Below are 19,054 nucleotides of genomic sequence, written 5' to 3' on the forward strand. Positions count from 1 at the left end.
AAAAAAAATGTAGGGCTCAGGAGTAAGAAACGAGGTGGAGGAGGATATGATTTGAAAGGCTTGGTTTGGTTTGGGGGCTTTGCCTTACAGGTAATAGAAAGCCTATGAGTTATTTAAAGCAGCGTGGCGACTTCATCAGATCTGGGTTTTTTTTGTTTGTTTGTTTTGTTTTGTTTTGTTTTTAAGATCATAGTTTGTGCTCCGTGGAGGACGGCTGTGTAGCGAAGCAAGAGTGCATGCAGTTGGGACCAGCTAGATTGACGTAGAAATCTGGGCTGGACGTCGTTTATGGATTTAGGACGGAGGCTGCAAAGATAAATGGTGGTGTATTTAAGAGATCCTTGTTTAAAAAGATAAAATCCGCAGAACTTGGCAATAGACTGGGTGTGAAAAGTAAGGGGGAAATGCGGATGACTGCAAGGTTTCTGACCTGAAAGAGTGGATGGATGGTATGGTCGTTCACTGAACCTGCAGACAAGCGAAGCAGAGATTTGGGGGTAAGAGAAACGGGCACAAAAATAACAATATTTAAGACAGCTAAGGATGGAGACAGGGCCATGAGTTTGCGCCGAGCGGGTGGCAGCGCTGGGCAGCTAGCCTACCACACCTCCTGGAAGTTGCCCACGCAGCCAGCTAACTAAAGCAAGGAGTCAAAGAGCAACCAGACCCCGCAGGACACCAAGCTCGAGCACTGAGCATGCCCATTGGTGCCGCGCGCCGAGTATGCGCAATAGGGGAAATTCAGGCCCCTAGACTCCCCGCTTGCTCACCGCCAGGAGCCCGGGCTCTGACCCACGCTATTCTTACCCGCATCCGGTTGTTCCTCACTCCTGCCGCGACGGCGAGCACCACCCACCGTTTCCGCCCCTTCCGTGTTTTGGTGAGCACGGGTTCCGTCAGAGGCAGCGACCATTGGTTGCCAGTCTGGCCGAGATCGGTGATTGGCTGTCGCTGGCCGTCGCTCAAAGCCCTCCCGGTAGATGCTGTGAGGTGGAGAACTGGAGAGCTCGGGAGCCGACGCTGGGTAAGTTTTGGCTCGGTGTTCCGCGGGGTTGGTGGCTCGGTGCGCTCTACTGGGGCAATTTAAGGCTAGGCTCTTCCTGAGCCTCCTAGTTGAGGCTTCCTCTTGCATCTTGGCCACGCTGTTCTGCTCTGACCTGGACCCCTCACCACCACTCGAACCTCCCTGCTTTCTAGTCTGGGGGCTTTGCTGCCGCCAAGACTCGGTCACCACCACCGTTTAGGAGGAAGGATTCCCGGAAGCCCGTAGGGCCGCGGGTGATATGTTTTGCCCTCCGGAAAGATGTCTTCGAATTCTGCCCGTCCTTCAAGGCTTGGCCCGGGCCTCACCGCTTAGGCGAGCCTTTCCTGTTTTGTCTGCTTACGGGGATTTCTGTCTCGATCACCCGCCTCGGGTGCTTTGTTTGGGTCGCTGTCTTCGATCTCTTCAGCCAAATTGTGAACCTTTAGGAGTTTAGCACCGGGGCCCCTCTTTTTCTTGATATCATTCATTCAATGTCTTGGTATACAACATATGTCCTCTTCAAAGATTTGCTGAAGTGTTAGGAATCCTTTGGATTGCCTTTATTGGCCTTTTACCATAATTTGTGCTTAGAACGTCTCACATTCAGAAACGAACATACTAATAGCTAACACATATTAAATTATCGCGGTGTGTTAGGCTAAACGTTTTAAGATCCATAGTCTAGTTTTGGAATTCAGTGAGATGCGTATAATTAGCCCCGTGCTGTACAGAAAACTGAGGCTAAAGTAACTTGCCTAAGATCATGTAGTTAGTAAATGAGCTTTATAACCAGATCTGTTGAATCCAAAACCCATGGCTGTAATATTAGTATCCTGTTTTACATTTAAGGAAATAGGTTCAGAAAAGCTAAGTGATTTGTTCAAAATAAAATAGTAATTTATAAGCTTCCTTAAACATGGCAGAAGAGTTTGGGATGTAGTAAAGTGGTTGCCTAGAATGCTTAAGGAGTTTGGTTCCCAGTTCTGCAAAACACTGCAAGAGCTTTTAGTAGGTATGTGCATGTCCTAAGGGTAGAACTGAATAGGGCACAGGCTTGGCTTTCTAGGAGCCTAAGCTTAACTGGAGAAAACTGACAAAATAACTACTTAATTAAATATATTTTGGGTATCGTGTATATAAGTATGTTTGTGTGGAGAGGGAATAGGATAGGAGGGTTAAAACAGGCAGATGTAGGAGGAACATGGAGTCAAACCCTTAGCTTTAAGTTGTACCATCATGCCCTAGTTTTGTGACCTTGGGGTAATTACTTAGTCTTTCTGAGCCTATTTCCTTATCTTTAAAATGGGGTAATAAGAAGCTGGACATGGAGGCTGGGGATGTGGCTCAAACGGTAGCGCGTTAGCCTGGCATGCGTGCGGCCTGGGTTCGATCCTCAGCACCACATACAAAGATGTTGTGTCTGCTGAAAAAAACTAAAAAATAAATATTAAAAAATTTTCTCTCTCTCTCTCTTAAAAAAAAAAAAAAAAAAAGAAGAAGCTGGACATGTGTCTCAGTGGTAGAACATTTGCTTACCAAGGGCAAGACCTTGGTTTGATCCCCAGTGTAGTAAAATAAAATAGGGTAATAGGTCTGGTGTGGTGGTGTACACTTGTAATCCCAGCCACTTGGGGGAAGAGAGTTGCAAGTTCAAAGCCAGCCTAAGCAATTTAGGGAGACCCTATCCCAAAATAGAAAAGGAAGGGCTAGAGATGTGGCTCAGTGATTAAGTTCCCCTGGTTTCAATCCATAGTACCAAAAGAAAAAAAAAAAGACAATAACAAAAAAAAAAATAGTGCAAATAGTGCAGTAATAATAGTACCTACTTCAATAAGATTGTATTAATGAGGGTTTGTCATTGTTTTTGTAGTACTAGAGAGTGAACCCAGGGCCTGACCTACATTCTCAGTCCTTTTTACTTTAAGATAGGGCTTGCTAAGTTGTCTAGACTGGCAAACATATGATCCTCCTGCCTCAGTCTCTCTAGTATCTGGGATTACTGATGTGTACCACTCTCAGCTTAATGAGTTTTTATGCTTGTATATTAGTTGTTTCATTTGAATTCCTTGCCTGCAGATTCTGTCCTACATTTCCCTAGGGTAGAAATAGAAACACAGAAAAATTAGAGGCAGGGGAACAGTGAAAGGAATTGAGGAGCTTTGCTTAAGTTTCTGATTGTTCTGGATCTCTAGTTAGCCTGCCTCATAGGTCTTTTTCACCAGTGTAAACCAGGTAGGTGTTTAGAATATTTGTGCTCAGAACTATGCTTAGCATAGTGTACATATATAGGCTGCTTGGAAGCAGCTTATTGCCCAGTTTGGTAAGCAGAAATAGAATACTTAAAAGGACCATGAGTGACCATGCGCAGCCTAAAAATAGGGTTGAAGTTTCATGGTGTTAACCCTTCCAGCCATAGAACAAAGAGGTAATAATAATTGCTGAAGGATGAGGTCATTTAGGAAGGCTTCCTGAAATGTGATCATAGCCCAGTATTTATTGAGCATCTAGGGTGTGCAAAGCTCTGTGCCTATCTGGGAATAAATGATAGTCCCTTTTCTGAACAACTGTTAACTGTAGTGGAGGTAGATGTTCCATTGCTTTGAAACAAGTGCTGCAATGAGAGTGTGTACAGAGTACTGTGGGCAGAAGAAATGGAATGTTTCGCATATACATGGATGGAATGGGAAAGAGGTCACCAAGGAAGGGACATTTGGTTCTGAAGGTTGAATAAAAGTTGCTTAGGCAGAGAGTTTTAGGAGAGTGTAGTAAATTCAGGGACAATTGAATCAGAGAGGAAGAGAGGAGGAATGGATGGGTGAGGAAGCCAGAGAAGCAGTATGTATATGGGAAAGAACATGATCTTTGGATTGGAATTGAAGCTTTTCTACATCAAATGAAGTGAAGTGTAGAGAGAGTTCACAGAGCTCACACACCATAGGCCCTCAATATGTGTTCCTTTCCTGGGCTGTTGAGGTAGTTAGGCCAGTGTGGGTAGAGTGGTAGGAGAGTTGGAAAATTAGGGATTTTATTTTCTGGTTTCAGAAAGCTTTCCCTACTTTTCTTACCTCAACATTATAAAAGTAGTCAACATTTTCTCCTAATAGGGCTTCATTGTTAGTCTCTGAGCAATCCAACAATGCTGTGTTCACTCGTGTCAAGGGTGACCAGATTCTTCTCTGAGGATGAAAAGAGACTAAGTATGTCCACAGTTTCCATCTGTCTCAGACAGGCCATGGGGAGCAATGTCCTATTCTCTTCCAGGTCTATCCTTGAGAGCAACAAGAATCAGTGAGAGGGCTGGGGTTGTGGGTCAGTGTTAGAGCACTTGCCCAGCAGGTATAAGGCACTTTGATTTGTAGCACCACATAAAAATAAATAAATAAAATAAAGATATTGTGCCCATCTACAACTAAAAAAAAGTATTTAAAAAAAAATCAGAAGTTTCCAACAAGAAGGTGACCTTCAGGCTACAAGATCAAGGCATTTTAGCATCCTCTCTACCACTGAACTACAGCCCCAGACCTTTTTATTTTTATTTATTTATTTTTATTATTATTATTTTTGGTACCAGGGATTGAACCCAGGACTCCTTAACTACTGAATCAGATCCCCCGCTGTTTTTATTTTTTACTTTGAAAAGGGGTCTTGCTAAGTTGCTTAGGATGTCACTGAATTTTGCCAAGGTTGGCTTTGAACTTATGATCCTCCTGCCTCAGCCTCCTGAGCCACTAGGAAAACTGGCATACCAGTGGCATGCGCCACTGAGCCTGATTGTGCCCATCTTTTTATTTTCATTTTGAGACAGAGTCTCACTAAATTGCCCAGGCTGGCCTTGAACTTATGATCCTCCTGCCTTCCCTTGTAGCTAGGATCATAGGCATGCACCAACTTTGTTTTTATTTTTCTGATACACATATTTATTATATGTCTAAGCACACCCAGCACTGTATTTTTGGTTTCCTTTTTTTTTTTTTTTTCTTTCTTTTTTCCCCCTGGTACTTGGAATCAAACCCAGTCAATCCCAGGGCCTTACACATGCTAGGCAATCACTCTATCAATAAGCCACACCTCCAGTCCTCTGGGGACTGGACACTAAGGATGCAGTATAAATGGCGGGTGTTAAGAGAGTGGTGAAGTCGACCATTGGGTTAGGCAAAGACAGATTATATGACACTTTAAAAGACTGGTTGGGGGACTTATAATATGATCCAATAAGAAATAGGGTACTTCTGGGTTCATCTGAAGGCTATATTAAATAGAAAAAATATGAACTTTGGAGTCACCCTGACCTGACCCTAACACACTAGTATTATGTGGCCTTGGGCAAATCAGTTAACCTCTCCTGCTCTCAGGTCCTTATCTACAAATAAGGTTAAAAACAGTGCTTACCTCACAGGGTACTGTTGCCAATTAAATGTCATAGTGCAAACAAAATGTTTAACATGGTACCTGATATGTAGTAAGTAAGAAATTCAGAACAAAAAGATTTGTCATCCCCATTCTGGCCAAAGTCACATAGCTAGTAGTTAGTATACAGTGGGGTCTGGATTTGAACTCTGGTGCTTCTCCAAAGTCACCTCTTTGAACCTAAGCATTGTTCTTCCACCCATTGGAATAATTGTTTCTTGGCTGGTTGCTCTGAAGCTTTATGAGAAAATGTCTGCTAGAGTGTTTAGCTCAGTACCTGGCACATGCTCAACAGTGTTAGTTTTTTTTCTCCCTTCCCATGAACACCAGGCAGCTTCCTGGGGTTGGAGAAACTGCTACTCCATCCTTATTGAAAAAAGCACAGTTTTCTACAGGTCACTGGCAAAAACCCTCATTGATTCTCAGCAGGCTGCCTGCCCAGATGTGTGTCCCCAGCAGCCTGTTGGGTGGAATCTTTGCAACTATGGATTTCTTCCTGTTCTCTAGGGTGAAGGTCATGTCGCCTCCTGGGAAAGTTCCCCGGAAAGAAAACCTGGGGCTCCAGTGTGAGTGGGGGTCCTGCTCCTTTGTGTGCTCAGCCATGGAGGAGTTCTGTGAGCACGTCACCCAGCACCTGCAGCAGCATCTGCATGGCCCTGGAGAGGAGGAGGGAGAGGAGGAAGAGGATGACCCCCTTGGTAAGGAACATAAAGGGGAAGGAGCTTAAGGACAGGTGGAAAATCTGACTTTGCTTTTCCTAGAGGGAGAGGCAGCCTGGGAAAATGCTGGTTTATTTCCCTAATTGTACTTTTTTGTTTATAAAAGCATTGTAAATTCATTTATTATTTTTTTTAAATACAGTCAACGAAAATATAGGGAATAACTCTTGTCATCCTGCCATCACGAGAAAATTACCTTTTTTTGTGTGTGCATGTTTCTGCTGGGTATTGAACCCAGGGTATCGTGCATGCTAGGCAAATACTCTACCACTGAGCCACAATCTCAGCCCCAAGAGGCAGTTAGTTACTGACAGTACTTCTATTGAGCATTCTTTTTTGACCTCCCTCTGCCTGTGTATACGTATATTAAATACAGATAAATGCACTTTTATATATTGATTGATTGTGTAGTACTAGGGATTGAACCCATAGGTTCTCTACACTGGGCTATATCCCTAGCCTTTTTTATTTTTTCTTTTGAGACAGGGTCTCATTAAGTTGCTCAGGCTGGGCTTGAACTTGCAATCTTCCTACCTCAGCCTCTAGAGTCACTGGGGTTATAGTTGTGTGCCACTGCACCTGGCTGCTTTTATATTTTTTAAAAAGATTGCATTGTGCAATCTGTGGCAGGGTCTCCTTGCAATACATACACACTTTTTGAAAACTACAACCATCAGTTAGGTATATATTTTATTTGGCAACCTTGTACACAAAAATTTTGAAATTCTTGATACAAAATACTTATTAAATGATCTCTGAAATGTTTCTCTTTTATTTAAAAAAAAATGTGGTCTGCAGTCCATGTTATTGACTTCACCCCTTAATGGGTCACAGCACAGTTTGAAAGACTTTCCTACAGAAATGTGGAAACACCTGGGCATAGTCTCTCAGTGCCCTGTAAGCCTGTAATCCCAGTGGCTTGAGAGACTGAGGCAGGAGACTTGTGAGTTCAAAGCCAGCTTCAGCAACCTAGTAAGGACGGAAGCAACTTAGCAAGACCCTATCTCTTAATAAAATATAAAATAGTGCTGGGGAAGTGAATCAGGGGTGAGTCCCCCAGGGTTCAATCCCCAGTACCAAAACAGAAAATGCTGTCTTCCCACCTCAAAAATCTGTTCTCCATAAGGAGACTATGAGCTATAATAAAGTCAAATAATATTTATACAAAAGAGAAATTAGGGGATGGTTATATTTTCTGAAGTACCTACTTTCCAAAACAAGCAAATTCCTAAAAAGCTTTGACAATAATGGTGCTTAGAGATACAAAAGAGATGGGAAGTGGGTTGGAAGAGTTGATGGGGCCTTCCTAAGCAAGGCAGATCTTCAGCAGAACAGGAGAGAAAGGAGGACTGAAGGTTTTCAAGGTTGAAAGGCCACATCTTTCTCAGGAACTGAAGAAACTGAGCAAATGCCATGCATGCCATCTGTACTTGTGGTCTCCGATTTTCTGGCATAGGCCTTACACACACCGTTACCTCTATCTAGATCACATGTTTTCTTCACCTGTTTATAAATATTCATCCTTTAGTTCTCAGCACGGGGACAATTCCCAAGACACCTCTGTACACATAAAATTACTCCTGTTTAATACTTTTATAGTACCTTGTCCCTCCCATAGCACTTATCACTAGTCACAGTTTAATATTTAGTTGTGATTATTTGATCAGTGTTCTCATTCCCTGACTGAAAGCTACGAGAGGGCAAGGACTAGCACTCTTTTTTTTTTTTTTTTAAGAGAAAGAGAATTTTTTAATATTTATTTTTCATTTTTGGTGGATACAACATCTTTATTTTATTTTTATGTGGTGCTGAGAATCGAACCCAGCACCCTGCGCATGACAGGCGAGCGCGTTACTGCTTTAGCCACATCCCCAGCCCAGGACTAGCACTCTTTTACTCATTATATTCCCAGTGTCTGAAACATAACTGGTGGTCATTAATTATCAGTATTTGTTGAATGAACTCATGATAACTTGATCAGAGTACTACTAAGTGCCTCAGGTGGAAGGCAAGCTGAGCCTTGGAAAGTATCAGACTCTTCCTTCTAAACCCCTTTCTGCAGAGGAAGAATTCTCCTGCCTGTGGCAGGAATGTGGCTTTTGCTCTCTGGACAGTTCTGCTGACCTCATCCGCCATGTCTACTTCCACTGCTACCACACCAAGCTGAAACAGTGGGGGCTGCAGGCCTTGCAAAACCAGGCTGACCTCAGCCCCTGCATCCTGGACTTCCAGAGCCGGAACGTCATTCCTGACATCCCTGACCACTTCCTGTGTCTATGGGAACATTGTGAGGTCAGCTGGCAGTACCAGAAAGAGGGGGGAGAGGAAGCTGGGGATCTTAACTCAAGATACCTTGCCTTGACTCTTTCCAGGGTGCTTTGTACTTCTGCTAGTATTTCTCTAATTCTCTGTAGTGCCTTTCCTCAGTTTCCCATCCCTACCAAGTTAATTTGGGAGAGATCTGAGAAGTCCCCCTTTGGACACATAGGGGTAAGAGTCCCTCCACCCAACCTCCGTCCTCACCCCAAGTTGCCCTGGCACAGAGCTCCTTCGACAATCCCGAGTGGTTCTATCGGCATGTGGAAGCACACAGCCTGTGCTGTGAAAACCAAGCAGTCGGCAAGGACAACCACGTGGTGCTGTGTGGCTGGAAAGGTAGGGCCACCTCTTTGCTCTGGCCTCTGCCAGAAACTTGGGGGTGCTGAGGTGCTAGGGGAGCCAGGGGTAGGACCAGTCCTGCAGACAAGCCTCAAGGGGAGGGGTGGCTAGCCTGACTAGGCCTTCCTTCCTAGGCTGTACCTGTACCTTCAAGGACCGCTGTAAGCTCCGAGAACACCTCCGTAGCCACACCCAGGAGAAGGTGGTGGCCTGCCCCACCTGCGGGGGCATGTTTGCCAACAATACCAAGTTCTTAGATCACATCCGTCGCCAGACCTCATTGGATCGTAAGCAGCCAGAGAGAACAGGGTGGTTGCAGGCTGTTCTGCTTGGAGAGGGGTTGAGGGCATTTTCCCAGGGGAGGTGGCCACTGAAGAAATCTGCACCTTGGCTACCTCCCTATTTTGGGTTCAGGTACTTCCCATAGTCTATGATCAGACATTGTTATACAGTTATCTAAGGAGTCCTCACAACAGCCCCATGAGGTAGGCTTCTTATCCCCCTTTTTGCAGATGAGGAAACTGAGGCTCAGAGAGGTTAAATCAGTTACCTGAGATCACACAGCTAGTAAGTGGTAAAACCGGACTTCCAACTCAGGTTCTCGACTCCAAGTCCCATCCATAGCTCCCTAAGCTCCCTTTTGTTCCTTGGGTGGTTCCTTTCTGCTGGGATGGTTCCCCTCACCTCTCCATGCCTCTCTACTGCTCTGCATAGTCCCCCTCTCTTCTGCTCACCCCACCCAGAGCAGCGCTTCCAGTGTTCTCACTGTTCCAAGAGATTTGCCACAGAGCGGCTATTGAGGGACCACATGCGCAACCATGGTGAGTGGCCTGCTGCCCCAATCTCCCTGCCTGCTCTACAAGTTTCTAGAGTCCTCAAATCTCAGCCTCCTCTCTGTTTCTCTCAGTGAATCACTATAAGTGCCCTCTGTGTGACATGACCTGCCCACTGCCTTCCTCTCTCCGCAATCACATGCGCTTTCGCCACAGTGAGGACCGGCCTTTTAAATGTGATTGTTGTGACTACAGGTAAGAGGAACTAGGGACCAGAAAAAAAGAGCTCATTTTCCATGGTCTCCCACGCCCTTCAACCCCTTCTGACCTCTCCTGGCAGCTGCAAGAATCTGATTGACCTGCGAAAGCACCTGGACACCCACAGCAAGGAACCAGCCTACAGGTGTGATTTTGAGAACTGCAGCTTCAGTGCCCGGTCCCTCTGCTCTATCAAGTCCCATTACCGCAAAGTGCATGAAGTGAGTGGGGCTGGTGGTGGGAAAGGGTTAGGAGCAGTGTGGGGGAACCTGGGGTGAAGAACTAGCCTCATTTCTCCCTCCCCTCCCCGTCAGGGAGACTCAGAGCCAAGGTACAAATGTCATGTGTGTGACAAATGCTTTACTCGTGGCAACAACCTCACCGTGCACCTTCGAAAGAAGCACCAGTTCAAGTGGCCCTCAGGACACCCCCGTTTTCGGTATGTCTTTTAACTCCCACCCCGCATTCACATTTTTTTCATATATTTTCTTTTTTAATTTTATTTATATTTTGGTGATGCTGGGGATTGAACCCAGGGCCTTGTGCATGCAAGGCAAGCACTCTGCCAACTGAGCTGTATCCCCAGCTCTTCATACATTTTCCAACAAGTTAAAAACTTTGAATTTGTTGGTTTGTTGATGTGTACCATCTAGACTAGATGTTAGGCTAGATCCTGAGAATAGAAGTGGAGCAAAGATTGTTTTTCTGATTTTTTTTTTTTTTTTAATATAAGGCACAGTGCCAAACCCAGCAAATGGTACATAAAGTCCTGTGACCAGAACTAGTGTTAAAACCTAAGGATCTTGACCCTTAGCTCCATGGTCTTCTCATAAACCCTTTGATGCTCCTGCCCTTTCACATAGGTGTCTCTCTCTCTCAGATTCAGTTTCTATATAAAATTTTTAATTTGGGGTAACAATTCTTCCCTTTTGTTTTTACTTTTACATAGTCCAATTTTTGACCTTTTGTCCTATCATTTTGAATCCTAGGACTTCCATCCCTCATGTCTGTCTCTTAACTTGCCAATATCCAGGCCATTTGCATCTTGCCTGTCTTTGCTGCTTCTCTTTCATCAGGTACAAGGAACATGAAGATGGCTACATGCGGCTGCAGCTGGTTCGCTATGAAAGTGTAGAGCTGACACAGCAACTACTGAGGCAGCCCCAAGAGGGATCAGGCCTGGGAGCATCACTGAATGAGAGCAGTCTGCAGGGCATCATTCTTGAAACAGTGCTGGGGGAGCCAGGACTTAAGGAAGAAGTGGAAGACCAGGGTAGGGGCAGTGAGGGGACAGCCCTCTCAGCCTCTCAGGACACCCCCAGCCCTGTCATCCATGTGGTGAATCAGACCAATGCCCAGGGCCAGCGAGAGATTGTCTACTATGTGCTGTCAGAAGCCCCAGGAGAGCCCCCCCCAACTCCTGAACCATCTTCAGTGGGCATCATGGAAAAGCTCCAAGGAATAGCTGAGGAACCGGAGGTCCAGATGGTCTGAATGCTTCAGAGCCTTCCCATTCCTTCCCTGGGCCTCAGGGTTTGAGCCAGACAGGTAGCAGTGCCCCTAGTGGGCAGCCCTTGCCAGTGGATGCCTTTAGGAGTGGTGCTGAGAGCAGTGTGGTCCCATCTGGCCCAGGCTTACATCATTTTGCAGACTAAGGACTTCATTTTTTTTGCCACACTGAATTTTATAGGGTATCCTGAGGAGTTTGGATTCTTTGAGGGGATCCTGGATGGGTGTGTTCTTACAGCAGCTGTAATCGGGCTTAACCATGAGCCCCTCAACATGCTGGACCTTGATTAAAATCCTTAGCTCACATCCATTCCCATATTTAGGAGTCCTTAGGCACAGGGATGGTGAGTGAGTGGTCCTGCATGGACCCTTTCCTCACCATCAGCTAAGACATTGAGATCCAGGCAGCCATTTTCCTCTTAAAAGAGTTCCTCCTGCACCCCAGGGACATTCATGGTTATCCTCAGGGACAGGATTGGAGGCACTGAGTATGTGACACTTGCTTTTGATAATAAAAGAAACACTTGGGCTGTTACTCATTTCTTCTTCATTAGGTAATGAGGAGATAAGCTGCCAAAGAGGAGCTGAGTAATTGCGCCTTTTCCCCTTTTAGTGACTCGTGGTTTGTTTAACAGTCATCTGTTGTTCTCCTTTGGTGGAATTTGTCCATTTCTTTTTAGAGCACCTGTCAGCTCCATGGAGGCCCCAGACACTTGACCATGAATGTAGATCTATCAAATGGATAAGAATGGGGCTCACCCAGGAAGGTAGAGCTACTGACCAGGGCTGTACTCTTAGTCTTTATTGGAACCCCTGTTCCTCTTGGATAGGGTTCTTCACCTATGGGACTGCTAAGGAAGCTAGGAAGAGGGTGGATTAGGATGCCTCCCAGGGAATGAATGCCAAGTACTCAAGGGGTCCAGGAACCAAATTAGAAAATTGTGCATCTGGCTGGGCATGGTGGTACACATCTGTAATCCCAGCAACTCGGAGGCTGAGGCAGGAGGATCACAAGTTTGAGGCTAACCTCAGCAGCTAAGCAAGGCCCTGAGCAACTTAGTGAGACCTCCATCTCAAAAAAAAAAAAAGAAAAAAAATTAAAAGGGCTGGGAGTCAGTCTCAGTGGAGCATTCCTGTAATCCCAGCAGCTCAGGAGAATCACAAATTCAAAGCCAGCCTCAGCAAAATAAAGGTGCTAAGCAACTCAGTGAGACATAATAGGGCTGGGGATATGGTTCAGTGGTCGAGTGCCCCTGAGTTCAATCCCTCATACTCTTTCCTCCTCCCAAAAAAAGGGCTGGAGATGTGACTCAATGGTTAGGTGCCTCTGGGTTCAATCCCAAATACCTTAAAATAAGAAAAGACAGTTGTGTCTTGATACATTTTTTCCTGGGGAAAAGATGTTTTTCATTAGATTCTCGAAGAGGTTGAAACCTTACAAAATAATGATTTCGTATCCATGTTCAGTCACTCCTCAGCACTCTGTTCCATTTTTGTGGTCTCTACCGTCTGGAGAGGTCAAGGAAATACTCTTAAGAGGTCTTGGATGAATAGTAAGCCGCCCAAAAAAGATTTCTGGGGGGCTGTGGCTGTGGCTCAGTGGTAGAGCACTTGCCCAGCATTCGTGAGGCACTGGGTATTGCCTGGGCAAAAGATTAGGGAAGAGGAAAGGCTTTACCCAGAAAGAGACTTCCTCCTGACCAAGACCAAATTAAGACTTTAAAAGACAGTCCTGAAAAGATTGTGGTGACCTACATTTCATCTGTATAATTCAAACAAAACATTAAGCCATGAATTATATAATATCTGAAGATTTAAGTAGATACCCTGTCTTATACTTTCTTAAAGGGTGTCAGGCAGGGAGCTTAGGAGTTGGAAGCTGGTGCCTGTTTCATCCTACAAGTCCACAATCAGAGAAGGGCACTGAAGTGCTAAGTGTATATGAAAGAGAAGTGATTCTCCAAGGTGAGAAGAGAGGAATAGTTAATAAGGAATAAGTTATTCCAAACTGTGAGATTATGACAGTGAATATGGGCACTCAATGAATGTTAAATGGATGAATGAATTTTGCTCAAGATTGGGAAGTGAATGAGGAACATACCCATTCCCTGTACAGTAGCAGAAGGAGTTAAGGCTGAGATGGAAAGGTAGGGGAGATTGTGAAAACTCCATATTATGCTAAATAGCTTGGATTTCTTGGTTAGAAAAGAAATGTGGAGGGCAAGTAAGTAAATAAAACTTGGAAAGGAATGGGAATATCTCTGTCCCCATGGAGCTTAGGGTTAAGTTCTCAAGGGGAAGGGACTGGAGTATATTTGAGGGTCAAGGAGAAAAAGCCAGCGAGATTTAGAAAATACAAGAGAAGGAATATTTGATAGAGTAAGATGCTAGATTTTGAGTGGGAAAGAAACAGAGAGGAAAAAGATAATACTTGGAAAGGACTGAAGATTCTCCCTTGAGAAAGAAGGGAAGAATGAAAGTGGGCATAGATTTAGTTTGTAGGAGGTATGAGTGGAATGTCAAGCTTGGTGGTCTCTCTTTACTTGATAAATTAAAGTTATCAAGGGGTAATGTGTTGGATTAAAAAGATTATAAGAAATGTCAACTTTCAGAAATGCTATTAAAAGATGAGTGCTGGGTATGGTGGCGCATACCTGTAATACCAGCAATTTGGGAGGCTGAGCAGCAGGACCACAAGATTGAGATCAGCGTGGGCAACTTAGACTCTGTCTCAAAATATAAAATAGAAAAAGGGCCAGGGTTGTACCTCAGTGGTAGAATGCTCCTAGGTTCACTAGCACCAAAGAAACAAAAAAGTATAGAAGTAGGCGGGGCATAGTAGCACACACCTCTAATCCCAGCTAGCTACTCAGGAAGCTGAGGCAGGATCACAAGTTTGAGGCAAGCTTGGGCAACTTAGCAAGACCATATCTCAAAAATTTTGAAAGGGCTAGGGGGATAACTCAGTATTAGAGCACTTGCCTAGCATGTATGAAGCCCTGGGGTTCAATTCCCAGTACCCCCCCCCCCAAAAAAAAAAAAGAGAAAGAAAGATATAGAAGTAAAACCACCCAAAGACCCAGCTAAGACTGAAAAACAAGTTGAGGCAGTGGCAACCTCAAAACAATCATATGACTTCTTGGCAGCAGGTACTAGCATCTTTGAAACAAAATAGAAGATACACTACAAGGTAGATCTATAGCAGTGGACAGGGCATGGATGATTACATGGTGCCAAGGAGCTGGGCAATTAGAGTAGCTGGAGAGGGATCATGAAGTCCAAACTGGACAGGGAGTGTCTGGGAGACTGAAAGGTAGTAGTTAGAACCAAAGCATGGGAGGTTTCAAAAGGCTTCTAAAGCTTAGCAGGTAGAAAGGAAAGTTCATGGTCAGAAATCAGACATTTTAAAATGGAACTATTTAGGGTCCAAAGGATGACCACAGGGAGGTAAGCTGCTAAGTGAGACAGGGGTCACTGGAGTAGAAGAGACCAAGGGAAATAAGGCATTTTGAACACCTACTAGCAGTGCCCTGTCTCATCAGCCCTGTGTTAGGGGAAGGGCAATAGGCCATAGAGCAAAGCTGGGTGGGAAAACGCCTGATTTAAGGCTGGTTCCACAAAAAAAAAAAAAAAAAAAAAAAAAAAAAAAGAAGCCAAAGAGTGTGGAGGGAGTTCAGGTTCTTTTATTTAAGTTTTAAATTTTTATTTTTATTTTTTGGTACTGGGGATTGGACCCAGGCATACTTTACCATTGAACCACATCCCTAATCCTTTTTATTTTTTATTTTGAGACAGGGTCTTGTTAAGTTGCTGAGGCTGGCCTCAAACTCGCAATCCTTCTGCCTCAGCCCCTGGAGTTACTCGGATTACAGACATGTGTCACCATGCCCAGCTGCAATTAAGTTTTTTTCTGTTTGTTTGTTTTGAGAAGGAATCTCACTAGGTTGCCCAGGATGACCTTGAACTCCTGGGCTCAAGTGTCGTCCTGTCTCAGCCTTCCAAGTAGCTAGGACTATAGTACATATCACTACACCTAGCTAATAAAGATTGAAAAAAGGTAACAGCAAAGCCCACCTAGTCCCCAAGAGATCAGGAAAGGCAATCAGTAGTTGCTCCTCCACAGTCCCAGATTCACTGTCTGCCTCTGGAACCAATAGAGAGAGTAGACTTTGCTGCCTTACCCTAAGATGGGCCTGAAAAAGGAGAGGGCTCTGTCAGTCTCCTTTATCCAGTCCTCCTTTGCAGACCTGGGTTGCACATCCCAAAATGACCAGTAGAGGGCCTTCCCATTGACAAATACTTCAAAATCTTTCTGTCTACAAATGAAATTCACAATGGGGCAAGGGATAAAAAACTTGGGAGTGGTGGAAGCAGAGCTGGGCCAGTTGACAAGTCCCAAGTGGAAGTCCTTTCCAGATCCTATAGGACCTTGTCACCCTCTTTGTACCCACAAGCCTTTAAATCTCCTTACTAACTGCTTCTCCCACAAATCCCTGCCCAGAGCAGCCTGAGTCTGTTAGATTAGCTCATGGCCCTAAGCTAAGACAAGAATTTTCTTCTGCCTTGCTTCTCTTAAGCCAATTATCATCAATCCTTGTTTGTGTGGGTTCAGGGAACATGCCCAGGAAGGATGCTGGGCTCTGGTGTAAGAGTTGTGACTATCTTTGAGAAAAGGGAGGATCAATCTCAGAGAATAGAAAGAAAATTGGGGAGGGTCCATTTGGACATTATATAACACAGAGGGTAGCTATGGTTGACAATAATTAATTGAATATTTCAAAATAGCTAGTAGAGGACTGGGGATATAGCTCAGTCAGTAGAGTTCTTGCCTTGCATGCACAAGGTCCTGAGTTCAATCCTCAGCACCAAAAAAAAAAAAAAAGCTAGTGGAGAGGATTTTGATTGTTTCCAACACAAATATGATAAATTTGTGAGGTAATGGGTATGTCAGTTACTCTGATAATTACACATTGCATACATGTATTGAAATATCACAGTCTACCCCATAAATATGACAAGTATTATATGTCCAATAATTTATTTTTAAATGGAAAAAAAGAATACAGAACTAGTAAAAGATATTGCCAAGGTTACAAAGCATATCTTTTTTTTCTTTAACCTTTTTTATTAATTTATTTTTTTATGTGTTGCTGAGGATCGAACCCAGATCCTCGACACATACTAGGCGAGTGTTCTACTGCTGAGCCACAAACCCAGTCCTCAAAGCTTATCTTTTTTTTTCTAATTTTTTTTAATGTTTATTTTTTAGTTTTCGGTGGACACAACATCTTTGTTTGTATGTGGTGCTGAGGATTGAACCCGGGCCGCACGCATGCCAGCGAGCGAGCTACCACTTGAGCCACATCCCCAGCCCTCAAAGCATATCTTTTGACTGAAGTTCAGGATGCGGAAGATCTGTTCACAAAACAAGGAGAGGGTATCCTAGAGAACAGGGAAATTTGTTCCAGAGAAGAAAGGGTTCTTTAGTGGGGCACAGGCACATGGCAGGTTTTTTGTTTATTTGTTTGTTTGTTTTGTTTTGTTGTGGTTCTGGGGATTGAATCCAGGGTCTTGTGCATGCAAGGTAAGCACTCTACCAACTGAGCTATATTCCAAGCCCTCAGGGGCTCAGGGGTTCTAACCCAAGGAATGGAAGGTTCATCTAGGTCAGTGGCTCTCAGCTTTGTCTGCTCAGCAGGATTACCGGGGGAGCTTCTAAAAATACTAATGTCTGGGTCCCACCCTTGGAGTTAGAATGACTGCATCTGGAGTGGTATTTGGACAACTTTTGAAAATTTTCCACGAGATGCCAACTGTCAGTCAAGGCTGAGGACCACTGTTCTAGGATATGGAGTATAAATCCCACAATGTGGAAAACTGATAGAAGACATGGAAATGTTGGTCTCAGAAGATGGGGAATGGGTGACTACATTCCTCAGAAAGGGTAGAAAATTTTCCTGGGAATTGAAAGTTATGTGATAGGGAATGGGGAGAAATGGTATTAAGAGATAAGGATGGGCTGGGGTTGCAGCTCAGTGGTGGAACACTTGCCTAGCATGTGTGAGGCACTGGGTTTGATTCTCCGCATTGCAAATAAATAAATAAATAAATATTGACAACTTAAAAAAAAAGAGGTGGGGAGGATAAGAAGCCTATTTAGAAAATGAACGGAGATCATCCATTTGGGTATAAGGCTCTTAAAGGACCAATTAGCAGAGTGGGTAAAAGCAGGGGCTTTGGGATTCAAGCCCAGCTTTTGCCTAGATGTTCCCCTTGAGCATATTGCTTAACTTTCCTATGTTTCAATTTCTTTATCTCTAAAGAAGGACTGAAAAACCTACCTCATTCGAGATATTATGAGGATTAAATGAGAAAATGCCTGGTGCATCTGCAGTAGTTGTTAAATAAATCCAATTGTTGGGGGATCAGGGCTTCTATAGTCGAGCACTGAAAGTTAACTTGGAGAATGCAGGGCCTATCTAGAAAATGGGAAGGTTAGTCTTAAGGAATGGTGGTGATATGGGGCAGCGGGTGGAGAGTAGTTAGGAAAAGAAAGGTCCAAAACCCACATAAACTTCACAGTTACAGGGTGGGGCCTGGAGATGCCCTGTAGGGGCCGCTAGCCCATCAAGCTGTGGAGAAGATGCTGTGGGGGGAGTGGAGGAGAAGTTTGACTGCTAGTAACCTCTCTGCTGCTGCAGTCTGGAGAAACCTCAGTGGTAGAAGCAAAGCCAGCAGCCTCTCTCCCATGCGTCTCTGCTGTGTGACAGGTGGGAACTTAAAAGCTCAGGTCACGTGTCTTGGCTGGCTAACCTACTTTACCCCTTGAAGACACAGAGGCTGGGGCAGGCAGGGGCTGAGGGCAATGGGCAAAGGTGAGACTGAGGGAGAGGGAATTCCAACAGCATTGTGGGGACAGAAGGCTGCAAGCTTGTAGGGTGAGGGAGAGAATGCACATGTGTATGATGTCCAAGGCAGTGTCCATGAGCCCTATGCATGTCCTGACACACAAAAGCCTTCAGGATCAACCTTGTGCTTGTTTTGGAGACCTGAATTGGCCTGACAGAATAAAGATTTCTACAGTCAGAGCAGGCTGAGTATGGGTACCAGTTTAATATTGGAGCTGCCTGCTACCTCTCCCCCAAGTCCAATCTTTTTTTTTTTTTTAAGTCTCATACAAGTTTAATCAACATTAATTCCCCCAAGTCCAATCTTAACTAGTGTCCTCCTCCTTAGAGAGGAAAAGTGTCAATGGGGTTGGAGGAAGGATATCCCAATGTCCCAAGACTCCGCTTCTTTGAAACCTTTTGTGCTTGGTTTGGGGATGGGAGAGGCTTTAGCTTAATAGCTAGAACCGGGGAAAATTGATGGGGATGGGCTCTGTGTGCGAAGACTGACAGCTTCACAATCCCTTAGAGTGACGGAATGTGCGCCCCACACCCCTCCACTACCATTGCCTAGACTATATTCCAGAGATCTGTCCCCCCTCACTCTAACATCCTTATCGCCCCCAAGTCGATTCTTCCCCGCCAACCCTCAGTCCTGGGTCCACAAACGCCTCCTCCAACCCTCGCGCCGCGGGCACTGCACTGGCCTTCGCCATCCTCGCGCCCCGAGGGCTGTGGAAAGGCACGGGCCCTTTAAGAGCGGCGGGACAGGCGAGCAGTAGCTTGCAGGAGAACGCAGTCGCCTGGCGGGTTCGGGAG

The 19,054-nt window shown here is 44.8% G+C and overlaps 1 protein-coding gene across 1 annotated transcript; it reads left to right on the plus strand.

Moving 5' to 3' along the window:
* Positions 1–974: 974 nt before the first annotated feature.
* Positions 975–11,865, plus strand: Hinfp (histone H4 transcription factor). The gene is made up of 10 exons (XM_026403453.2): positions 975–1,024; positions 5,939–6,129; positions 8,213–8,442; positions 8,694–8,805; positions 8,943–9,095; positions 9,552–9,629; positions 9,716–9,836; positions 9,922–10,060; positions 10,154–10,278; positions 10,916–11,865. The coding sequence occupies exons 2-10, from the start codon at positions 5,949–5,951 to the stop codon at positions 11,331–11,333; spliced, it is 1,557 nt and encodes a 518-aa protein (XP_026259238.1). The 5' UTR covers positions 975–1,024; positions 5,939–5,948; the 3' UTR covers positions 11,334–11,865.
* Positions 11,866–19,054: the final 7,189 nt, after the last annotated feature.

The sequence above is a fragment of the Urocitellus parryii genome, chromosome 4, assembly GCF_045843805.1.
Source record: "Urocitellus parryii isolate mUroPar1 chromosome 4, mUroPar1.hap1, whole genome shotgun sequence".
NCBI lineage: Eukaryota > Metazoa > Chordata > Mammalia > Rodentia > Sciuridae > Urocitellus > Urocitellus parryii.

Excerpts from the sequence above, each read along its gene's own strand:
- Hinfp (XM_026403453.2), top strand. The coding sequence starts at position 5,949 with ATGTCGCCTCCTGGGAAAGTTCCCCGGAAAGAAAACCTGGGGCTCCAG. Across the intron at positions 8,806-8,942 it reads GGTGCTGTGTGGCTGGAAAG|GCTGTACCTGTACCTTCAAG; the intron begins GTAGGGCCACCT and ends CTTCCTTCCTAG. Across the intron at positions 9,096-9,551 it reads TCGCCAGACCTCATTGGATC|AGCAGCGCTTCCAGTGTTCT; the intron begins GTAAGCAGCCAG and ends CACCCCACCCAG.